General features: G+C 38.0%; 1 protein-coding gene across 4 annotated transcripts in view; it reads left to right on the forward strand.

The window, feature by feature from the left end:
- The window catches only part of bcar3 (BCAR3 adaptor protein, NSP family member), a 67,606-nt gene that overhangs the window by 21,019 nt on the left and 25,665 nt on the right, over positions 1 to 20,922 (forward strand). For 2 of the 4 annotated variants that reach the window (XM_084388516.1, XM_084388517.1), the window contains exons 4-5: positions 10,069 to 10,414; positions 16,456 to 16,495. In XM_084388516.1, coding sequence (XP_084244642.1) covers positions 10,069 to 10,414; positions 16,456 to 16,495 — 386 coding nt within the window. Of the gene's footprint in view, positions 1 to 515; positions 692 to 1,822; positions 1,871 to 10,068; positions 10,415 to 16,455; positions 16,496 to 20,922 lie in introns of those variants that run through there. The other 2 variants (XM_084388519.1, XM_084388518.1) reach the window with 2 other exon arrangements.

Raw genomic sequence — 20,922 nt, forward strand, 5'->3', positions numbered from 1 at the left:
ACTGTCTGCTTAATATCTTCTACCACTTTATTTTGATGGTCCCCCAACACTCTACTGACTGTAAGTAAATTTGCAAGTAAATTTTCAACTTATTATCCTAACCCAAACCTAACAGTCTACTAATACTCTGAGAGTTAGTTTACATGTAGTTGCAAATGAATGAGAGTTAGTTGCAAAGTGATTTCGATCTTCAGTTATTTCAATTGTTAGTATTCATTTCACACATAACAGAAACTGTGATACTTTTTCAAAACGCTAACTTGAACAAAAAGGGGCCAGTAATGTGCGGACTGGACACATGACAGAGGAGAGAGCTGCTGGGGGCAGGGGCCGGCTAGTCGGTTATGAGATGACTCCTCAAGTTCCGCCCATCGGAGAGGGTGTGTCTGGGAAATCCTAAATCACTCCCTTGGGGGCTGAACTTAGGAGAGAGAGAGAGAGAGAGAGAGAGTGTGAGAGAGAGAGAGACTTGGAGGAGATTGTAAGACTGCTTGAAAAACACCGGCACAGTTCATAGTGGGAGGTCAGTGGCAACATAACAGGATTGTCATTTACGCACGTCTTGTTGTCCATCAGTGTGAATCTGTGCACTAGATCGCTATGCTTGGTGTGAAACTGTGAAACTCTTACAGACTGCATAAGGAGAATATTCATTTTTTACATACCTGGAGAAACCATAACCTTAAGCCAGGTAAGAAAAGTAACACTTTTTTTTTGCATTTTATATATATATAGTTAAGTATAATTTGGGCTCTTTGAACAACAAAAAATGCCAATTATGATTGTCTAAGCTTGCAAACTGTCTGTGACACTTTGTGTGTTAGATTCAGTAGCTGACAGTAGCTGTTGTGAGGAGGGGTGTGTGTGTGTGTGTGTGTGTGTGTGTGTGTGTGTGTGTGTGTGTGCGTGTGCGTTTGTGTTTGTGTTTGTGTTTGTGTGTGTTTTTATAAAGTTTCGCAGCAGCAGCATCTATTGTCTTTGGAGTTGTTCATGTGGAAAACAGTAGCAGCCACTGCTGAGGACTTTAATACATTTGTGATTAACATGCCACAAATCTCACTAGTCGAATCACAGGCTGAATACAGCACTGTGGGTCACATCGGGTAGCAGGAGGGTTGAGGCTTGACATCTCCACTCACCCCTTCCTGCTCAACAAAAGAAGGGTCCATTAAAGATTGACTATTGCGTGACTGTAGATGACTGTAAAAGAGAAAGCTATGAAATTAGTATTTTTGACTAGTCTCTAGTATTATTATTAGTATATTTTACTTTTATAACAAGAACAACAAAATACTATAAAAAAGCACATCATTAAAAAAATAAAATAATGTTTACATATAAAAATTCTTTCTGGTCTGGCCAAAATGTCCACAGAAATGCACATATTCAAGGGCATTAAAACACAGAAAAGGTGTTGATGTGACCATTCCTTGATAAAATCTTATCTTTTGTAGCATAATCAATGGATTGTGCATGTAAACACACTCAATAACTATTAAAAACTTACATAAAAAAGAAAATATACAGCAGAGGAACTGACACCCTTTTCTGTTTTGGTCTCATTCTGTCCTCCCTTCGTTGCTCTTGCCGTTTGTTTGTGTGTAGTGTTTTCCTCTCAACATGCTCATTACAGTAATTAGGGAGCAGTCGTGTTGCATGTGATTGGAATGGTAGATCTTAAAGGATCTACTTTTAGCACATAGAGCTGAGAGAGACGGATGTGACCGCTGACTCCACGCCTTCAGTGAATGGGCGTGTGGTGTGTTCACAAGTCTGCGTGGATTTCCACACTTCCTATTTTGATAAGCCTTAGCGATGGGACTGATGCGTAATGAACCACTCGGGCCTGATTTGTGGATGTTGACTACTGGTAAGGGAGTCCGAGTCGAAGTAGAAAGTGTTGTGTCTGTCATGGGGGGCGGAGGAGAGATGTTGATGTATTGTTGCCCATATGTTCCTCGCTCTGTGTGCAGCCGAGTGGTCCGCATTTAGGGAACTATGGTGCATTCTTGGTTGTTTTGTCTCGTTTTGCTTTACTGCTATTGTCAGTGACAATGGGACCCTCAATCAATGAGACAAACACAGTGATGTCATACAGGAAGTACTAGAACTCTCACTCTACAAAATCTAGACTAGTAGTTCTCAGATTGTTTTGCTTCAAGACCTACATTACCGTTCAATAGTTTGGGGTCAGTAAAAATTGCAAAAATATTGTGAAATATTAATATAATTTAAAATGACTGTTTTAACTATATTTTAAAATTTAATTTATTCCTGTGATTGCATAGCTGAATGTTCGGCAGCCATTACCCCAGTCATCAGTGTCACATGATCCTTCAGAAATCATTCTAATAGGCTTGGTTATCAATGTTGAAAACAGTTGTTCTGCTTAATATTTTTGTGGATGTTGTGATGCATTTTCTTCAGGATTATATAAGAACAATAACAATGTAAAAGTCATTAATGTCACTTTTAAACAATTTAATGCAACCTGAATAAACAAAGGTATTTTTTTGTTTTGTTTTACAAATCCTACTGACCCCAAACTTTTCAATGGTAATGTACATTTTACATAGGGATAGTTGATTCAAAAATCCAAATTCTGTCATTAATTACTCACCGTCACGTCGTTCTAAACCCGTAAGACTTTCGTTTATCTTCGGAAAACAAAGGAAGATCTTTTTGGTGAAACCTTCAAACAGTTCATAAAGAGATCATAAAACTAATCTATATGAATTGAGCGTTTTAGTCCAAAATTTCTAAAGACACGATCGCTTTATATGATGAACAGACTGAATTTAGGCTTTTATATTCACATAGAAACATTCATCAACTCACACATCAGTTGTGGTAAATAGAATGTTCGCGTGACGTGCGAGAACCAATGAGGTTCATTCTTGTTACGCAGCACGTTTGAGCTTCCGCAAGAACCAATGAGGCTCATTCTCGTGTGTCAAGCAGGTTCGGTTGGGCTTCTGTTAATGTTCGCTAATCAATGTTTAAATGAATAAATAAGTGAATAAAAGCCTAAATTAAATCTGTTCATCATATAAAGCGATCAAGTCTCTTCAGAAAATTTGGACTAAACCGTCACTAATTACTCACCCACATGTCGTTCCAAACCCGTAAGACTTTTATTCATCTTCGGAACACAAATTAAGATATTTTTGATGAAATCCGATGGCTCAGGTGGGGCTCCATTGACAGCTATTTAGTGAACAAAAATGTATTAAAAAAAAGTTAGGAAAGAATCATTAAAATAGTCCATGTGACTACATTGGTTCAACCTTAATTTTATGAAGCGACGAGAATACTTTTTGTGTGCCAAAAAAACGAAATATCGACTTTATTCAGTCATTTCCTCTCTTCTGTATCAGTCTCCGACACGTTCATGAGAGCACCACAACACTTGCGTGACGCCTTCCTCTGCTTGTAGGTCATATGTCAGAACGGCAATTCCTGCGTCATCACCACACACACACACACACACACACACGCGTGCACATGCGTCGTGGTGCTCTTGTGAACGCACGCCGGAGACTGATACAGAAGATAAGAAATTAATGAATAAAGTTGATATTTAGTTTTTTGGCACACAAAAAGTATTCTCGTCGATTCATAAAATTAAGGTTGAACCACAATGTTTTTCCTACCTTTCTGGGCCTTCAAAGTGTTAATTAATTAGCTGTCAATGGAGCCAAAAATGGCGTACTAACCCTGTCTGTCCAAAGTCCAACTTTTGCCATGACCATTTAAAGTCAGCACACTTGGTAACTCTCACATGAACCACGCAGCAGAGATACCAGGAATGTGACCTATAGGACGTGACCACAGGAATTATGCCAGAATAACCAAACGGTGATCTCTTTATAATAATCACACCACTAAAAGGACAATTCAAACAACTTCACAGCACGAATAACAAAACAATTTTCTGTGGAAATCGACACCATGTCAAACATCTTAACTTGTAGTGAACCTGCTCCATTCTTCTAACTTTGTTCCGCATGCACTTTGGTTCTACAGTTCATTGGTTGATTCTATTGGAACTACAGAATGTGTTCTCCACTCCTTCAGGCCATCATGGTTGATGCATGGCTGTGTGTTAAGAGCTCTTTAAACCCTACACTTGCTCTCCTCTCACTCGGGTCTTTGTGTTCTGTAAGCAGGTTTGAATTAATTAAAGGAGAACTGCATTATTCACGAGACTCCCACCAACTCCAGTGGGGGATGGCTGGACGGTGAAAGGGCCAGGGTGAGAATAGTTGTCTTGTTGTTTTGAAATGCGCAGAGAATTCTCCTCCTTCATGTATTCAACCTTTTTGCTGTGAGAGAGTCTTGTTTGTATTACATGCACATTTTGAGTATGAAAAACACCCCGTGTGACCTTGTCTCTGATTGTTATTGTAACCAGTACAATTCCTACATCTATACCCCTTTTCTATGCACTATTTTTAGTGCTATTAGTCTATTAGTCGGTAACCCCTGGTCGCCATCCATTTTCATTGTATTAAAAGGAGCAGCTCAGACGTTGTGATAAATTTCTTTTTTTGGTGTTCCACAAGAGAAAGTATGCCATAGGGTTTTGGAACAACATGAGGGTGAATAAGTGATGACAGAATACTTTTTCAGGGGCAAATTATCCCTGTAATCTGTGCATAAACCAGCCTAAAAAAAGAATAAGATATGCTTTCCTGGAGAACAAAGGCAATTCAACATTCTTAAACATGACATTGTATTAGCCAGAGGCAAATAAGTGTGTTTGATATAGGGGCTGATGTCAGCCAGAAACTAGCTGTGCTTTCAGGATTGAATGAGAGAAAGAATGGGCTACTGTGATTGACATTTTGAAGTGAGGTCATATGATGGCATGTCAGTCTAGAATAGAACAAGCACTTGAGAAAGAACTGGATAATCAATAGGGAGTCTACAGAGAAAATAAAAGAGCAAAGCATTAATTAAGAACCGTTTAATGAGCGTTTTGCATATTCATGACCTCTGGGGTGGAAGTGAAAGTAAACGGTTTAATTGTTTAGCATATGTAATCCAGAGCCACAGGGGACCCGTTCTGCATATCTGCAGTGCTGACAGCTGTCTTTCTGCCTCACTGGGTGCTGAAATGTTGAAAATTACACCATGCAGAGCTCTTAGACACCAAGTTAGCTTACAGTGGCCTTTTGACCTGGGCTGAGAGCAGGAGCAGGGAAATCACTTGTGCTTAAGATTCCTATTACAAGGAGTAGTTTGTTTATGTAACAGTTACAAGATATTTTACATTATAGTGTCCATGTTACACATATTACACATTGCTGCTATTAAAATATTGAACAATATTAGACAGTGCTCACAGCCATATAAACTTTTAAAACTTTTCAGCTTTCTTCTTTCAGTAGGGGTGTATAAAGTACAGAGAAAATCTACTGAGGACTTTCAGAATTTGACTAAAATAAAACTTACAAGGATCTTGCCAAAAGTAGTTGAACCAAAGTAAAACAAAAATCAATTGTTCTTAGTCATTTAAAAGTAAAGAAATAGACCGATGAAATCAATAAGACTAGAGATTTTCTCAGTTTTGACCGACTCAAGTTCATCCATCCTCAACGATTGGTATAATTAAAAAGCATTGATTTAAGTTTAAGACTGTAGTGGTCAATGATGAGACGTCTCTTCACAAAAAAAAAAAAGTCCATAGCTGAAGCCAATTACATTTTACACCGAACATTGTCTGTTTAAATGCACATGAGTGTGATTTGATTGTGAAAAGTCTTGCAGAAAAATTCACCCACACATAAAAATGGTCATCATTTACTCACTTTCATGTCATTCTAATCCCTGTATTTATTTCTTATGTTTCTTCTATACAGTAAATGTTTTTAAGATTGATTTTGAAAGACACGAGTGTGAATAAATGCTGGAATAATTTTGTAGTTTTAGGTAAACTATCCCTTTAAATCACAATCACCTGTGAAATATGTATGCTGAAGGAAAGATTTATAATCATACTTACATAAATGGCCTCCCTCAGGGACCTGGAGGGTCTGCCTCATTTAAAATCTGATCCCTTAAAAAATCTGATATGAGCATGCCAGCTTTTTCAACTGTAGTTTTATTTTTAGTAAGGTCACAGTTGCCCTCCTAAAATCACCAGTGTATGAGTATTATGACTCAGACCCCTCACTTACCCTGACACAGGAAGTCCAGATCTGCCTTCTCAGAGGAGCATGACTATCCCTCACACTCTGAGACATGTGAGACAAACTAATCTGAAACCAAAAGGGGATTCCTGACTAGCCAGGATGATAACTCAGTAACACTGATCTGTGGATTTTAATGTCTCCTAGCCATTACACACCACATGAAAACAGCACCAGTGAATGGTGTCTCGTGTTTCAGGGCCCCAGGACAGCGCACAGGTGCTCCAGGTGCATAAATATACAGCTGAGGTATTCATAGAGGGATTTCATAACATTGCAAAGTGCCCTGATCAAACCATTAAAAACCCGCTGTGTGGATCTAGTCATTATACACCAGAACACCCAGACTATAAAAAGAGTAAGAGTATTTACAGGTGTGTGACAGCTGTTGTCTGATTAAGCGCATATATCTTATTCTTTAAGAACAGAAGGACCAGCACAACTGTTATCTTAGGGTTTGTTAAATCTAAAATTATCCTGAAAAACAGCATTAAAAGAGCACAGTCAGATGATAAACTGATTCAGGACGTTGGTGGTCAAGGATAAGTGCATTTTTGGGGGGGCAGAGGTGACTGTGGTTAGTTTGCAGGTTCAAACACCCCGACAGGGCTTTACCAGGGAGTTTCCATGTCTTTCCATTCTCCACTGATGCACTCATGGACCAAAATTAACTCTGTGCACTGGTAGATAAATTGAGAAAACGTATGAATAATTTTTACTGACACAAAACCGTAATTCCTATGGAAGCTGGTTTCCGCTACGGAATAAAAAAGGTAATTGTGACTTTTTATCTCACAATTCAGATTTTTTTTCCCCTCACAATTGCATGTTTACTTTGTTTCTTACAATTGCGAAATATAAACTTGCAGCTGCGAGTTATAAAGTCTGAATTGTGAGACAAACTAGCAACTGAGAAATAAAGTCAGAATATATAAACTTGGAAATCTGACTTTTTTCCCCTTGCAATTACAAATTTATACAGTATCTCGCAATTGCGAGTTATAAAATTCAAAATTGTGAGATATGAGCTTGCAATTCTAAGAAAAAAAAAAAAAGTCAGAATTATGAGATGTAAACTCACAATTGCGAGAAAAGTTTAGATTATAGGATAAAAAGGTCACAATTACCCCCCCCCCCCCCCCATATATATATAATCGTGACCCTTTCCAAAAAATTTGAATATAATGGAAAAGTTTATTTATTTCCATAATTCCATTCAAAACGTTAAACTTCCATAGATTATAGATTCAGGGCCCACAACATAAACGATTTCAAGTATTTAGTTGTTTATTTGTACATAATTTGGGCTTCCAGCTCATAAAACCCACGAAAACAGGATTTCAAAAATGTTGAATATTACATGAAATCACACAGTAATTACACAGTGATACCATGGTCATTGAACCAGGTTTTGGTTCTTTTGGCAGTGTGGGCAGGTACAAATCCTTCTGGAAAATGAAGGAAGCATGAAGTGCTCTGAAAATGTCCTGGTAGACGGCTGCGTTGACTCTGGATTTAATAAAGCACAGTGGACCAAAGTCCTCTTTTCTGATGAGAGCACATTTTGCATCTCATTTGGAAACCAAGGTCCCAGAGTCTGGAGGAAGAATGGAGAGGCACACAATCCAAGATGCTTGAAGTCCGGTGTGAAGTTTCCACAGTCTGTGTTGGTTTGGGGAGCCAAGTCATCGGCTGGTGTTGGTTCACTGTGCTGTCCACTCAACGCAGCCGTCTACCAGGACATTTTCAGAGCACTTCATGCTTCCTTCAGCAGACAAGCTTTATGGAGATGCTGACTTCATTTTCCAGCAGGATTTGCACCTGCCCACACTGCCAAAAGAACCAAAACCTGGTTCAATGACCATGGTATCACTGTGTAATTACTGTGTGATTTCATGTAATATTCAAATTTTTTGAAATCCTGTTTTCGTGGGTTTTATGAGCTGGAAGCCCAAATTATGTACAAATAAACAACTAAATACTTGAAATCGTTTATGTTGTGGGCCCTGAATCTATAATCTATGGAAGTTTAACGTTTTGAATGGAATTATGGAAATAAATAAACTTTTCCATGATATTCTAATTTTTTGGAAAGGGTCTGTATATATAACAGAAACAGGTGTGGGAACAGATAACAGCCAGAGAAACTAACAAGGGAACACAGGAAACCGGGAAACAAACAGAGTGGAAACGAAACTAAAACAAGACATAACTGAGCATAACCGTTACAACTGCTAAATAAATCTTATTTAGCCTGTGCCTACGCCTTGTTGATCATGATGGGAGCAGCTCTAACTCATCAAATCCTAAACAGTCTGTAAAACCTCACACAAAAATAATAATATCACAATGAAGATATCACGAGTGTGCTGCTCATAATCTCAGGAATGCCGCCATATTAGGTTCTAGCGTTATATAATGCTAAAAGTAAGAGCCTTCTCTTAACATTCTCTCACGTAATCCATTCCTATAACAATTTGATTCACTTACATCAGATACATAAACAGTAAGGGACCAGGACAGACTATGGTTATGTTGGGCATCTTCTTTTATTTAAATAAAACAAGCAGTTTATTTACTCACCAAGGCCAAATTTCAGTCACAGCTCAGCGAGTGTTCATTTTTGTCCCTGGATTCACTGTTGCACTGCAATTTATGGGAAAACACAAACAATATGAACTGCAAACCCAGAACTAAATGAACAGTTATATGTAGCAGAGGAAGAACATTTGGGGAATGGTTGTGAACTTTGTGGAATGAGTCTGAGTATGAAATCAGCTCCCCCTCTTTATGAAGGGAATGAGATCATGCCAGACCTTAAACAGAGGCGCTGTCAGGGTCCAAGATTGAGTTTCACTCATCACAAAAGGGACAAAAGATGGTGACGGCAACACCAGCTCTGCTGCGTGCATGTGCGCTTCGAATAATGGGGTCAACACTCACACACACTTAACCAGAGTCTGGGTCAGTGAACTCACACACCCACTGTTTATTTTCAATTGAACTATCCCTTTGAAAAAAAAGTGCGATGCCTTCAAATGTATCTTATCCATAATTCCATCAAATCTGTCTCCACTTTCACTGCACCAATTAGTGGTCTTCGTGTGGCAGTGGAATGCTGAAGTAAACATGAGTTTGGAGACAACACGGGAAGATCATAACATATCTGCACGTCTTGCGGTCAGACTGAACGGAGTTCCCTCTCTTTAAGAGAGATGTCTCTGTTTTTTGTTTCTCTCTGTTGCTGCCAGGAGACAGGTCTATCAAAAGGTGATACATTCCAATTTACCAGTGCCACAGGGCACACATGCGGTTTCGTATAAACATTAGCTGTTGATACCACCTGAATGTCAGAAGAAATAACACCCAGTAACATTTCACCTTATCCGTGTGGTCAATAATAGGTATACACACAGACTACTGCCAGTATTATATACACCTTCCTGTTATGGAACTAGAGTAACACTATGCCCAGACAGACAAAAGTTTCCTTTTTTTTTTAACATTTTTTTTTTTTAAAGAAATTAATACTTTAATTCAGCAAGGACACAACAAATTGATCCAAAATGACAGTTAAGACTATTACATTATTAGAAAAACATGCTATTTAAAATAAAAGCTGTTCTTTTAAAATGTTATCCTGAAAAATATGTATCACGATTTCCACAAAAATATGAAGTAGCTCAACTGTTTTCAACATTAATAAATCATAAGAAATGCTTCATAAGCATATCAGAATGATTTTTGAAGAATCATGTGACACTGAAGACTGAAGTTATGGTTGCTGAAAATTCAGCTTTGCCATCACAGGAATAAATTACATTTTAAAATATAGACTTTTAATGTATTGTAATGTTTATTTTCTGTCTTACAGAGCTGAGGATGATGGCAGAAGGGAGGTTTTCCAGTCTGCCCAGGAACATGCACGTTGGGCGGCAGTGCCCGCTCGCATCTTCCATGGATCTGCTGAGCTCACGGGCTGCCGTAGCAGATATGCCGGTCAGCGGCTACCAGGGCGTCTCCATCCATGGCACACTGCCTCGCAAAAAGAAGAACAGCACTGGTTCCCCCGTGAAGCAGCGGGAGATGAATGGAAACGTGGGATCATCAGCAGCCCCACACCCAGGCCGATATCGCCTGCCACCGTCACCGCTAATACACAACGTTATTGAAGAACACCATGCTTTCTACTCAAACAGGAACTGCAGTGTCACATCCAGGTAAACAGTATTTCTATCTAGACACTTGTCTACACGCCATTATACCTATCTATACACCTGTCCTCTCCCAATGATTCAAACACAACAAAACCCTGCAGCAAAAGCAAAAGCACCACAATCTTTGCAAAGAACTCAAAGCTACCCAATTGTTGAGGTGTTGCTATTTTATGGACCAGTGTGAACGCCCCTTAAGATAAATGGGATGTCTTAACAGTAACATAAAAACACACTCCCAATTCATGAAATCATATACTCCTCTTTCCCTCAGCTAAGAGTAACATTACTATATTGAAATAGGCTTTCAAAGAATAAGGTCAAGATTAAGGTGAAGGTCAACACAGCAGCAAATTAACCTGCCTGCTCTTCACAGCTTAGGTTCTTTTACTAAAAATATCTTAAACCGAACAAATGATGAAAGACAGTGTGAGAATGAGCAAGCCAGTTTGGTCACTTTACTGACTATATAAAAGTACAATATGATCAAGCCTTTTGTGACTCAGAATTGGCACTACAAAATCATTACAACACATCTGGTACTGGCTGTGCACATAAATACATGTCATAACTCATTTTCAGATTGTCAGATTATAGAATAGGACTGTTTATGAAGTACTGATCACATTTTACATCGTACTATTACACCGTGTCCTAATCGTTACAACGTAACAAGTGCTAAAAACACTTTTTGTTGCTGGAACCTTTTAGTGTTTTGCCCAGTTAAGACACAGTGTTATAGGACATTACAAGTTCATTGATAATTTGTTTACCTTCAGTACAATGTTTTCTGAATTAAACGTCATATACAGTATCACAAGTTCTAAAATGTCATCTACGCATATTTTTTGACTGTTTAACTGAACAACTTTCGGGTTGTGACTCCACTAGTGGTTTAACATAACTGACAGAAAGTTGGACGTCAGAGCAGTCGACACCAAGTCTTCAGCCTTACGTTGCCCACCAAGCCTGTTAACTTTACTGTCTTACTTCAGAAAATAGGACATCTGAGATCATAATCACAAAATGCAAGCTGCTACTGGCTCAGTCTCATGTCCAGGACTGTCTCCATCTCTTTTTCTTACATCTTGTCTCTTTTTCCTCACTGTCTACCTGCGTCTCTTTGCAATAGCTCTAGGCCTTCTTGACTGTATCGTCCTCACTGACTTTCTGATCTTATCACAGCCTGCAACAAAGCAGTTTGTGTTTGTCCCTTATTTACGCAGACTGACTTTACAGGTAATATATCTCACCCTCAATAAAAGACCTGGCAGATATAGTAAAGTAATCTGCGTCTGGCTCTGTGGACAGTGTTACAGATTATAGAGGCCACTTTCCAGGACACAAAATAGGCCTGGAAATTCTTAAAGGAAAATGTATAATATATAAGTATTATTAATAAAAAAATGTTGATTGCCAACCTCAGGAGGTATAATATATATATATATAAATATATTTAAATATAAAAGTATTATTAAACCATGTTTTGGTAATTTACTAATACATAAATTGGTAAGTTAATTATAAATACATATAAAGAATTAAAATACTAATTACTGATACATAAAATAATAATTCAAGAGATAATATACAAAAATATGACATTATTTTGTGATTTAATATATGGAAATCAATCTTAAAACAAGCTACTTTTCACAAAATGTTAATTTTGTTAGATATTAATTGATCTAACATCACAAAAAAGAAAATAAAAACTTTGTGTGGAAAGAGCCAGAGACAAAAAGAAATGCAATGCAATGCATTGAAACAGTGTACAGACCATAAGACAAAACATTGATAACCTGAAGTGTTGTTCACTTCTTCAGTAAGTACTTTTACCAAAAGCACCCCAGGAAAAGCAGAGGATAGACTAAATAGAGGCTTTTACATAAGTGAGACTGTGTGTGTTTGTGTGTCTTTGAAAGCGTAGGTGTGTGTTTGGGTTTCCGTAAGACTAGTGAGCCATATCTGTCCCTTGACATTTGAAGGTTACTTAATATTGGACTACTATTTCACAACCACAAAGCTCACTGAGAGATGGGAAGTGAAAAATGACCACGGCACACAAAAGAAGCTCCTCTGGGGTGGCAGCAGGGTTAGCAACGACCTCTCGTAGCGGCCCAGTCACCATAACAACACCTTATTGCGACTCTGCGTGACACATGGAAAAAGAAATAGGTAGAACATAAAACTGTGCATGAGAGAGACAGGAGAGAGAGGGGAACCTACAGCACAGAATAGGATTGTAATTTCCTAATGTGGACACCTACGTTAAATCAAGAAGCAATAACTAGCTTGCCCCAAGAGGACTTTGGAGACTCGAACGGCATTGTGATTAAATGTCAACCTCCTGAACGTCTGGCTGCAGAATGCTCCACCAGTTTGTGTGTCTGTCTGCAGGTGAGTAGACAGATGAGATCCGATGACTATGGGTTTTGTTTCTAGGACTGAAACATTTATCTTTTATAAAACAAATGATTTAGCACTTTGAGTCTTACTACCTGCATGTGTGAGGCAGTTGTTCTAACACAGACATACACACACAGGGTCTTCACAGGTTAAAGTGAGGGTTGTAAATTTATAGCTTGACTGAAAGATGAAAGAATTTTTGAAGAGACAGATTGGCAGAGAGATTGAGAGCAACACACAAAGAAATAGAGAGAATGAGACAGATGAAAGAGATGATGGAGGAGCAACAGTGCCAATTGATTTACTTGTTAAAGCTGATTAAAGTGGTTCTAGTTGTTGACAGAACCCACTCAGCACCCTCATAACTACATGGCCACAATTATCTCACGTGTGCCACTATTATCTTTGTTCCTCAGTCTTGGTTCAATCTGCCAAACGACAGAAATGACACCTGGCAAAAAAAAAAAAATTGTTTACATCATTTTAAAGGATTTCCTGGTGTTGTGCAATATATAAGGTAAGAAGAACAGTAAATGACCAGTTTAATTGAAGTAATAATAATAGCATTTTTAATCGTAAAATACCTTACAGGCCACAATATAAAAACATTTCAGGATTTTTTCTTCACCAGGATATTTTGTCACCAGACAGTGCCACCTATCTATCATAATGTTCAACATCACAATATATCCACTGTATTATTTGTTATACTATTATCTATAAGGGGATAAATGTATTCACATGAAAACTTGTTACTATGGACCCTTTTCACATTTACGTGTTTCTCAGAAGCCGAAGTCGTCGTAGTTGGGTAAACTTCTATAACTGTGAATGAGAGACTACATTAAATGGGTTAGTTCACCCAAAAATTAGATTTCTGTCATTCATTTCTCACCTTCATGTCGTTCCAAACCCGTAAGACCTTCGTTCATTTTCTGAACACAAATTAAGACCGTTAAAACGCATCATCACAGTCTGTAAAAAGAGTCCCTTGACTAAGTTTTAAGTTCATTTTAAATGGCCCTTAATATTTTTTTATTTTATTTCATATATTCCATGTAGTTAATCAATTAATGAAACCGGCATCCTGAATGTATTAGAAAAATCCACAAAATGCAGTTTAAAATAATTTTTGTATTTAATGTCAGCTACCAATTTATTGAACATTTTTGCTGGTTAGTTGACATGAAATGCATAACAGTAATGATATTAATGCTCTACTGTACGTGTGACTCAGGCCTTTGTTGGGCCGTCCGGTATCAGTGTTACGTAACTTCGTTAGTGTTGCTAAGCTCTACGGAACCCAAACATTCTATCCAGACTACTAGGTGGTCCAAAGGATTTCCTTCTTCCACAGTTCTGCTGATGTGACGTGAAACTGTTTTTTTTTTGGAGTCTCTTTTCTTTCACAAGCACATTTATATAAAACTATTGATAATTAATACAGACATCAACCCAAACCCACACCCTAACTAAAAGAAAAACTTTAGAATTTTCAATAAAAACACAGAAAATAAAACAAATAAAATAAAAAGTAAGTAAAGTAGGTAAAGAGTAAGTAAACTCCACGCATGGGAAGGTAGGTTTAAACAGTATAGTCATGGGTATAGTCTCCAACTGACAAACATTTGAAGATGTCCTGCTTATCATTTGAAAAACAGCTAGAAAGAGTTAAAGGAAGCCAGATAATATATATCTAAAATGTTTTATACATATATGCAATGGAGAGTGGGTAGCTGTGCTGATCACTTTTCTGATGAACATATCAAACAGAGGCAGCTGTACAGTATATGATGGGCCTTTTCTCAGCTCATTTAAGCACCAACACAGCTTAACTCTTACCTGTCTAATCAGAGCCTAGTGAACCTGACTGGTATCAGTTCACGGAGTCGCATTGCCCCTGTCGTTTGGCTGTGAACTGCCTTTATGTCATTCAATGTGTAGGTGAATTTTTTACTACAGCATATGGCAGATTTTTTGGGAGCATTGCATGTCAAATGTCCCATTTCTCTCCAGTGGTTTAAGCATTATGAATCTGCTTCTGGAAACCTAATAATAGCCTGTCCATCTCTCTAACTTGCCTTGTCCTCCCTCAGCTTTCTAATTCTGACTGGCGAGGCTTTGTGAGGTACAAATCACCACTTTGAGACACAATGCAGCTGTGGCTTGGCATAGAGCAAACCAGAGATGGAGATGAATGTTTTCTTGAGGCTGTGTCCTCACTTCATGCCATCTCTTTGCGGATAAGACGGTATGTCCAGCCCAAACTCAAGTCACTCCTGGGTAGGCCCGTGGGAGTACTGACAGTGTTCTCTTATAGCACACTAATGTAAGCGTTCAGAAGATTTAAAGCGTGACCTCTCGTCTCTGTTGCTTTCTTCTTAATGTTCAATGGGAATTTAAAACAGGAAATCAGCTACGCTTTTAAGTTCCATCAAATGCGAAGCAAACAAACAAGCCAAGAAATCTTAAACATTCTCATATTTCCAGTTATCTGACGCTTTTTATATATCTGAGCTCTCACCCCAGGTGCCACCTCCACACTGAATCTGAAAGCCACCCTTATTCCCCTAAGGGGGTGAGACAGTCCACCACACACCCTGGTGGTAAGAAAGGAAGAAAGAAAGAGTCATAAAGAAAAGTCAGGTTTTTGTGTAAGCTGAGATGAAAGGGACTGTCAGAAAGAGAGAGGGCGGAATGGTCTAAATGGAGAAAAAGCTGAGCCGTGCACCTCGACTGCGCGTTCTTCTCCATGACTCCTTCACCACTGCACTTCCTGCGTTCCACGCTCCACATAGAGAATCTAAATAAAACAAAAATGCAGTGCTGACCATGGGCCATCTCTCTGCAGTTAGGGTAAGTCACATCTAGACCGCAACCTTAAAGCCGCTGGCAAGAATAGAGGTCATGTGAACAATCGCTGCCTCCTGTCTGGTCCTGCGTATTGCATATGTTCTGGGTCCTACATATTGCATATGTTCTGTTACATTTGTGCTAAGTTTGTCTCTAACCCAAAGGTTGCACTGAAATGTTTATTTATGCTGTTTTTCAGCCCTGTGGGAAATTTAGACTCAAGGAATTAATTTCCCTTTTCCTGGCTATAATCCTTTATAATTTGGGTAAATCTTCACGTAAGCATAAATCCGGAGAGAGTCACAAGATTGTTTGTGTGTGAGACAGAGAAACGCTAAAAGCCCCCAGACCTTAAACACCAGCTGTGACATGCTCATGCTCATCCTCGACTGCCTAACCTTTTGTAAAGCCTGGATACGTTTTTTTTCTTCTTCTTGCACAGTATCTAAACTGATACTTGCTTTAATCTCAGCTGCACTTTGCACATTGGGGTTGATGTGGAAGTAATTGTGTGTGTGTGTGTGTGTGTGTGTGTGTGTGTGTTTGGGGGGGATGGGGGGGTATATGTGTCCACATGTGTCCACATGTTGTAGCTGGTGTGGTCTATACTGTGGTGTAATGACCTCAGGCGAGCAGGGCTGGACTGGTAGGCACTTTACAGCAGTCCAACGTACAGCCTGCCCAGAGAAGGACCCACACACACACACACTTACAGTTATACAGGCAGGCAGCTGAGCTAGAGAGTTGATGTGTTCGTTGAAGAGAGTTCTTTCTTTCTCCTGCAGGGACGGTGCAGGCATGGACCCTAACATGGAGTATGTCAAGGTAAGGCTTCACATTTTACCTTTATCGATATGTGCGTGTGGAGTTTTGAATGATTGCTCAATTATGGTAAAAAGCCGGTGGCAATGCATGATGGTATGGCGGGTCAGGGTTGTAGAAAACAGATGATCTTAGGGCAACCCTTAACCTTCTAAAATATTCAATACTATTCACCTCAAAGAGTTTTGTAAGTGTAGAGTCTTAAAGTGCGACAGGAATGTCAGCCATGCTGAATGTTGAGGATATGAAGGATTGTAGTTTATTGACAGTGAGTTGGGTAAATATACATAATACATCACATACTTGGATTTGCATCAGAGATAAATGTGTGTGTCAGTGTGAGTGATTCTCTGTTATATAAACATTTGCACTTCCTTCAATGTTATAACTCGCGCCATGGATTTTTTTATCAAATATAAGCGCTCTCTCCTTGACCCGTTTAAGTAGTTGACGGCATTTGATTCTGCCAGGAATACATTGAATACATCAGACCTCAAACGTGTATAACTTTAAGCCAGAGCTGTTCATAAAACACAGGAAACTCTACAGCCAAAATTTTCGATAAAGATCTGACAATCTCTGCGTTTCCTACTGTGCGAGAGGCCCCTTGTAGACACATCCTCAATTAAAATGGCACAATTACAAGGAGGAAATGAGCTGGTGATGTTTCAAGGGTCTGCAAGCAGCATACTGTATGTCGTTTAAATTATAGTATCAAGTTAGGAACAAATGAAAAATTTCACTTTGCCAGCAAAGGCAGAATCGTTCCCTGGCTTTATTTTGACCTGAGGCATCTAGCCATTATGAAAGCTCTTCATCACACAACACAACTGTATTACAACACCCATGACTCAGATCTGATGAGAGAGATATGGTGTGACATATATCTTGGGGGTGTCTCATTCGGTTAGCATTGACTGAATGAGATTTTCCACTGTGATCACCTGCAGCCTTGAGTGTGCTGACACCACACAGCCACCTCTGTCAGCCAGCTGAGAAACCATCCGTCACTCTCTCTGTCCTCCTCATACTCAGTAGCTCTGTGGTTTGCCTCATCTTGGGCTCTAGCAACTCTCTGCGAAGAACAAACTTCTCCTAGCCTTACCTCACACAAACAACAAACCAAAGCAAACAGCACAAACAGCACACAGTCAATACTAGCAACTACATTGTAGCAGTGCTCCAGTGCAGTTGGACATACAGTCATACAGTTACCATAACGAAATACAATTTCAAAAGATGTCATTACAGGGTGAATCTTAGAGCCGGTCAAGATCATGTTTGTCATATTTCACCCCAAATTATATAAATTATATAATGGATAAGCCAGTTGTTTATTCCATTATATTAAACACATTGTACCCCCTCATTATGTATATGTGTGTATATAATATATATAACATATACATATATTAAATTAAAGCTATTTATATTAAATTTATTATTGAAATTAAAACTACTAATAAATATTGTATTAAATAAATTAGGAGAGAGAAATTAATAAATGTTAAGATTTTATTTTAACTTATTTTTACATTTTTATTTCCAATTCATGTAATTAAAAACATACCATTAAGAGTGAAAATTTTGAATTTTAGTGAAATGTAATTAATGTGTCCATATAAAACAATTTTCATTACAGTAAAGAAAATCACCACGGAGAATAATGAAATGGGGGAATGTGTTGATTTTCATGAAAATAAATAAATAAAAAATATTTTTCTGAAATACGAGTGAAGTATGATCCAGCCATTCGTGAGATGCACCCTCCAATCAGAGAGGCCTATAATTGAACTTGATAGGAGATGACATAATATATCCTCAGGGGAATAACATAGCCATGAAATGTTTCAATCAGATGAATTGCACACACTGGCTCTTTATACTCTATTTTATGCAGTTCAGGACTGTCTGCCTGTTTAATGTGTGGCCATCTGAAAGCATGCATCAATAGCTGCAGTGAATCCGCCATGTGAAGACAACAGTTTTTCTGTTTACAACCTTAAAAACTCATCTGAAAACAACTAAATCTAGACATTGACACTGTGTCCTGGACACATCTGTGTGTTTGTGTGTCTGTGTCAAGATTCGTAATGGTCAAAGGATCACATCTTCAGTAAATCATCCCCTTCCTCTCCCTCTGAATGAATGAAGGTGGACCTCACCTTGCCCTCTTCAGGTGGTGTTGAGTTTCCAGTGCTGTGTTTAGCAAACACCTGGGTCTGTACAGGTTCCCATTGAGATCTGTGCACAAGTTTAATCCATCAGTCAGAAAACTACAGATGGGTTTGGTTTATCATCTAAACTAGCTCTGTAGCTCATTTAGTAGAATATACTAAAATGAAATGATGATATTACAATTATGAACAGAACCCTCATCAAGTCAAGTCTCCTTTATTTATATAGCACTTTATTCAATACAGTTTGTTTCAAAGCAATTGTTAAACAGTTAATTAATGATCATTGATGCAAACAGAATTTAATTCTGCTGTAAATCAGCTCTAGAAAGACATAAGTGTCATTGTTCAGTTGAAATCAGTTCAATGTTGATTCAGTTCGGTTAAAAAATTAATCCATTATGGAATGAGATCAATTCATCTATAAAGCAGCTCTTTAAAAAAAGTGATGTCATCACCCAGCTCAGTTCAGTTCTCATCCGATAGTGTCAGTGCAGTTACATCATTAACATTGCCAAATATTAAGTGTCCCTAATTAATAAGCATTAAGCCAAAAGGCGACAGTGGCAAGGAAATCTACAGACCTAGTATATTCGGTGAAGACACTATATTTAGTTTGAAATGAAAATGAGATTGTTTGGAAAGTAATACTTTCCTCGGTTACTGTTACCTGGATGTCAATTGTTGAGCCATGAAACAATGAAAATGCGCTAAAAGGAAAAAAAGAAAACATGGATTATGTTATGTTATCTACCTTAAAACAGTACTTCTGTCTCTCACAGCCTTGTTTGTTATGTATGTTATGTATTAAATACGCTATCTACACAAGGTCATAATCAATACAAAAGTATCCCTTTTCCATCAGGTTTAATCTATGTCTCTCTTCATTTGACTGGCTTGTTTTCAGCTCAGTTATGTTGGTTTTACAGTCTTGACCTATTTTTCTGACAACCTGTTAGTTGAGGAATGTTTTCTTCAAAGTTAACAGGAAGCCAGCCATCAAAAATATGGGATAATTAACTTTCAAGACCTCATATGCTGATATAACTTCCTGAAGTCAGATGCAGTTCAGTTTTAGCATTGTTAGTGAAAACTGTTTGTTTTTAGATGATATCAGATCAGATCAGGTAGTGGTTTCCATCATGGTTTGGGTGGTTTCCATCATGGTTTCTATCTGTAACCCCAGGACAATTCTGAAAAAAAAAGGAGAGAAAAACCTACAGTAAGTTATAAGGAACTGAGGGCAAATCATCTATGTATATTTAATGTCAAGCACTGAAGACATGATTTATTCAATATCAAGCCTTTTTTCTTCTCTGTCTCTCTCCTTGCGTGTGAAGCAGAGATTGGCAACAACGTGGTGCGAAATTGGAGCTATTATCGTCAAAGATGATCTGGAGGGTGGAAATTGTTTGGATGGCTTGATGTTTAAAAACAATTTTTTAAAGGGTGGGAATAAAATCTCTCTCATAAGGGATCTGCGGATATGATGCATGAATCACAGACTTCTTGTTGTGAATCATAGATGGGAACGATTGGGATGGTGTCAGAGAGACATCAATGCCACATTTGGTTTAGTGTATGTATCCATTATATGACCTTTCGGTCTCATTGTTTTAACACCACACTCTTTAACAAAGGATATTAACAAATATTCAAAATTGGGAATGGATGAAAAAAATTGATCAGTTAGAAAAAGGTCATTAAAAACTGGAACAAAAAATGGTTTTACAGCCTGGCACCGCAGGAGAACCTCCACAAAGAAAACCATCTACTGAAGCATAATAAAAGTATACAATCAAGAACTTTTTTAATCTCCAAAGAACCATATAGTTACTTACAATGGCACTTTAGTGCCACATAAACACATCTAAGATTAGGAACACGAACGTCCAAGTAACAGTCGTAATATTTTGAGGAAAAAGTCAAAATTACGAGAACAAAGTTGTACTTGTAAGCAATATGAGCTTTATATTATCAGCCTATATAAAATTCACAAAATATTACGACTACAATCTTTTATTGCTACATATTTAGCAATAAAATATGTAATCTTAGATTTTTTTTTACTTTTCTTTTGTAATATTACAACTTTGTCAATGTTATACTTTTTTCTAAAAAAACAACAACAACATTACAACCTCAATGTCATTTTGCTATGATTTTATTCTTGTAGTCTTGTTTTTAAGACTTTTATTTTTAAGAGTGAAACAACAGATTTCTTTTCTGATATCTCTCATACAAACATGCACC

The sequence above is a fragment of the Rutilus rutilus genome (genome assembly GCF_951802725.1).
Source record: "Rutilus rutilus genome assembly, chromosome: 19".
In the NCBI taxonomy this organism is placed as follows: domain Eukaryota; kingdom Metazoa; phylum Chordata; class Actinopteri; order Cypriniformes; family Leuciscidae; genus Rutilus; species Rutilus rutilus.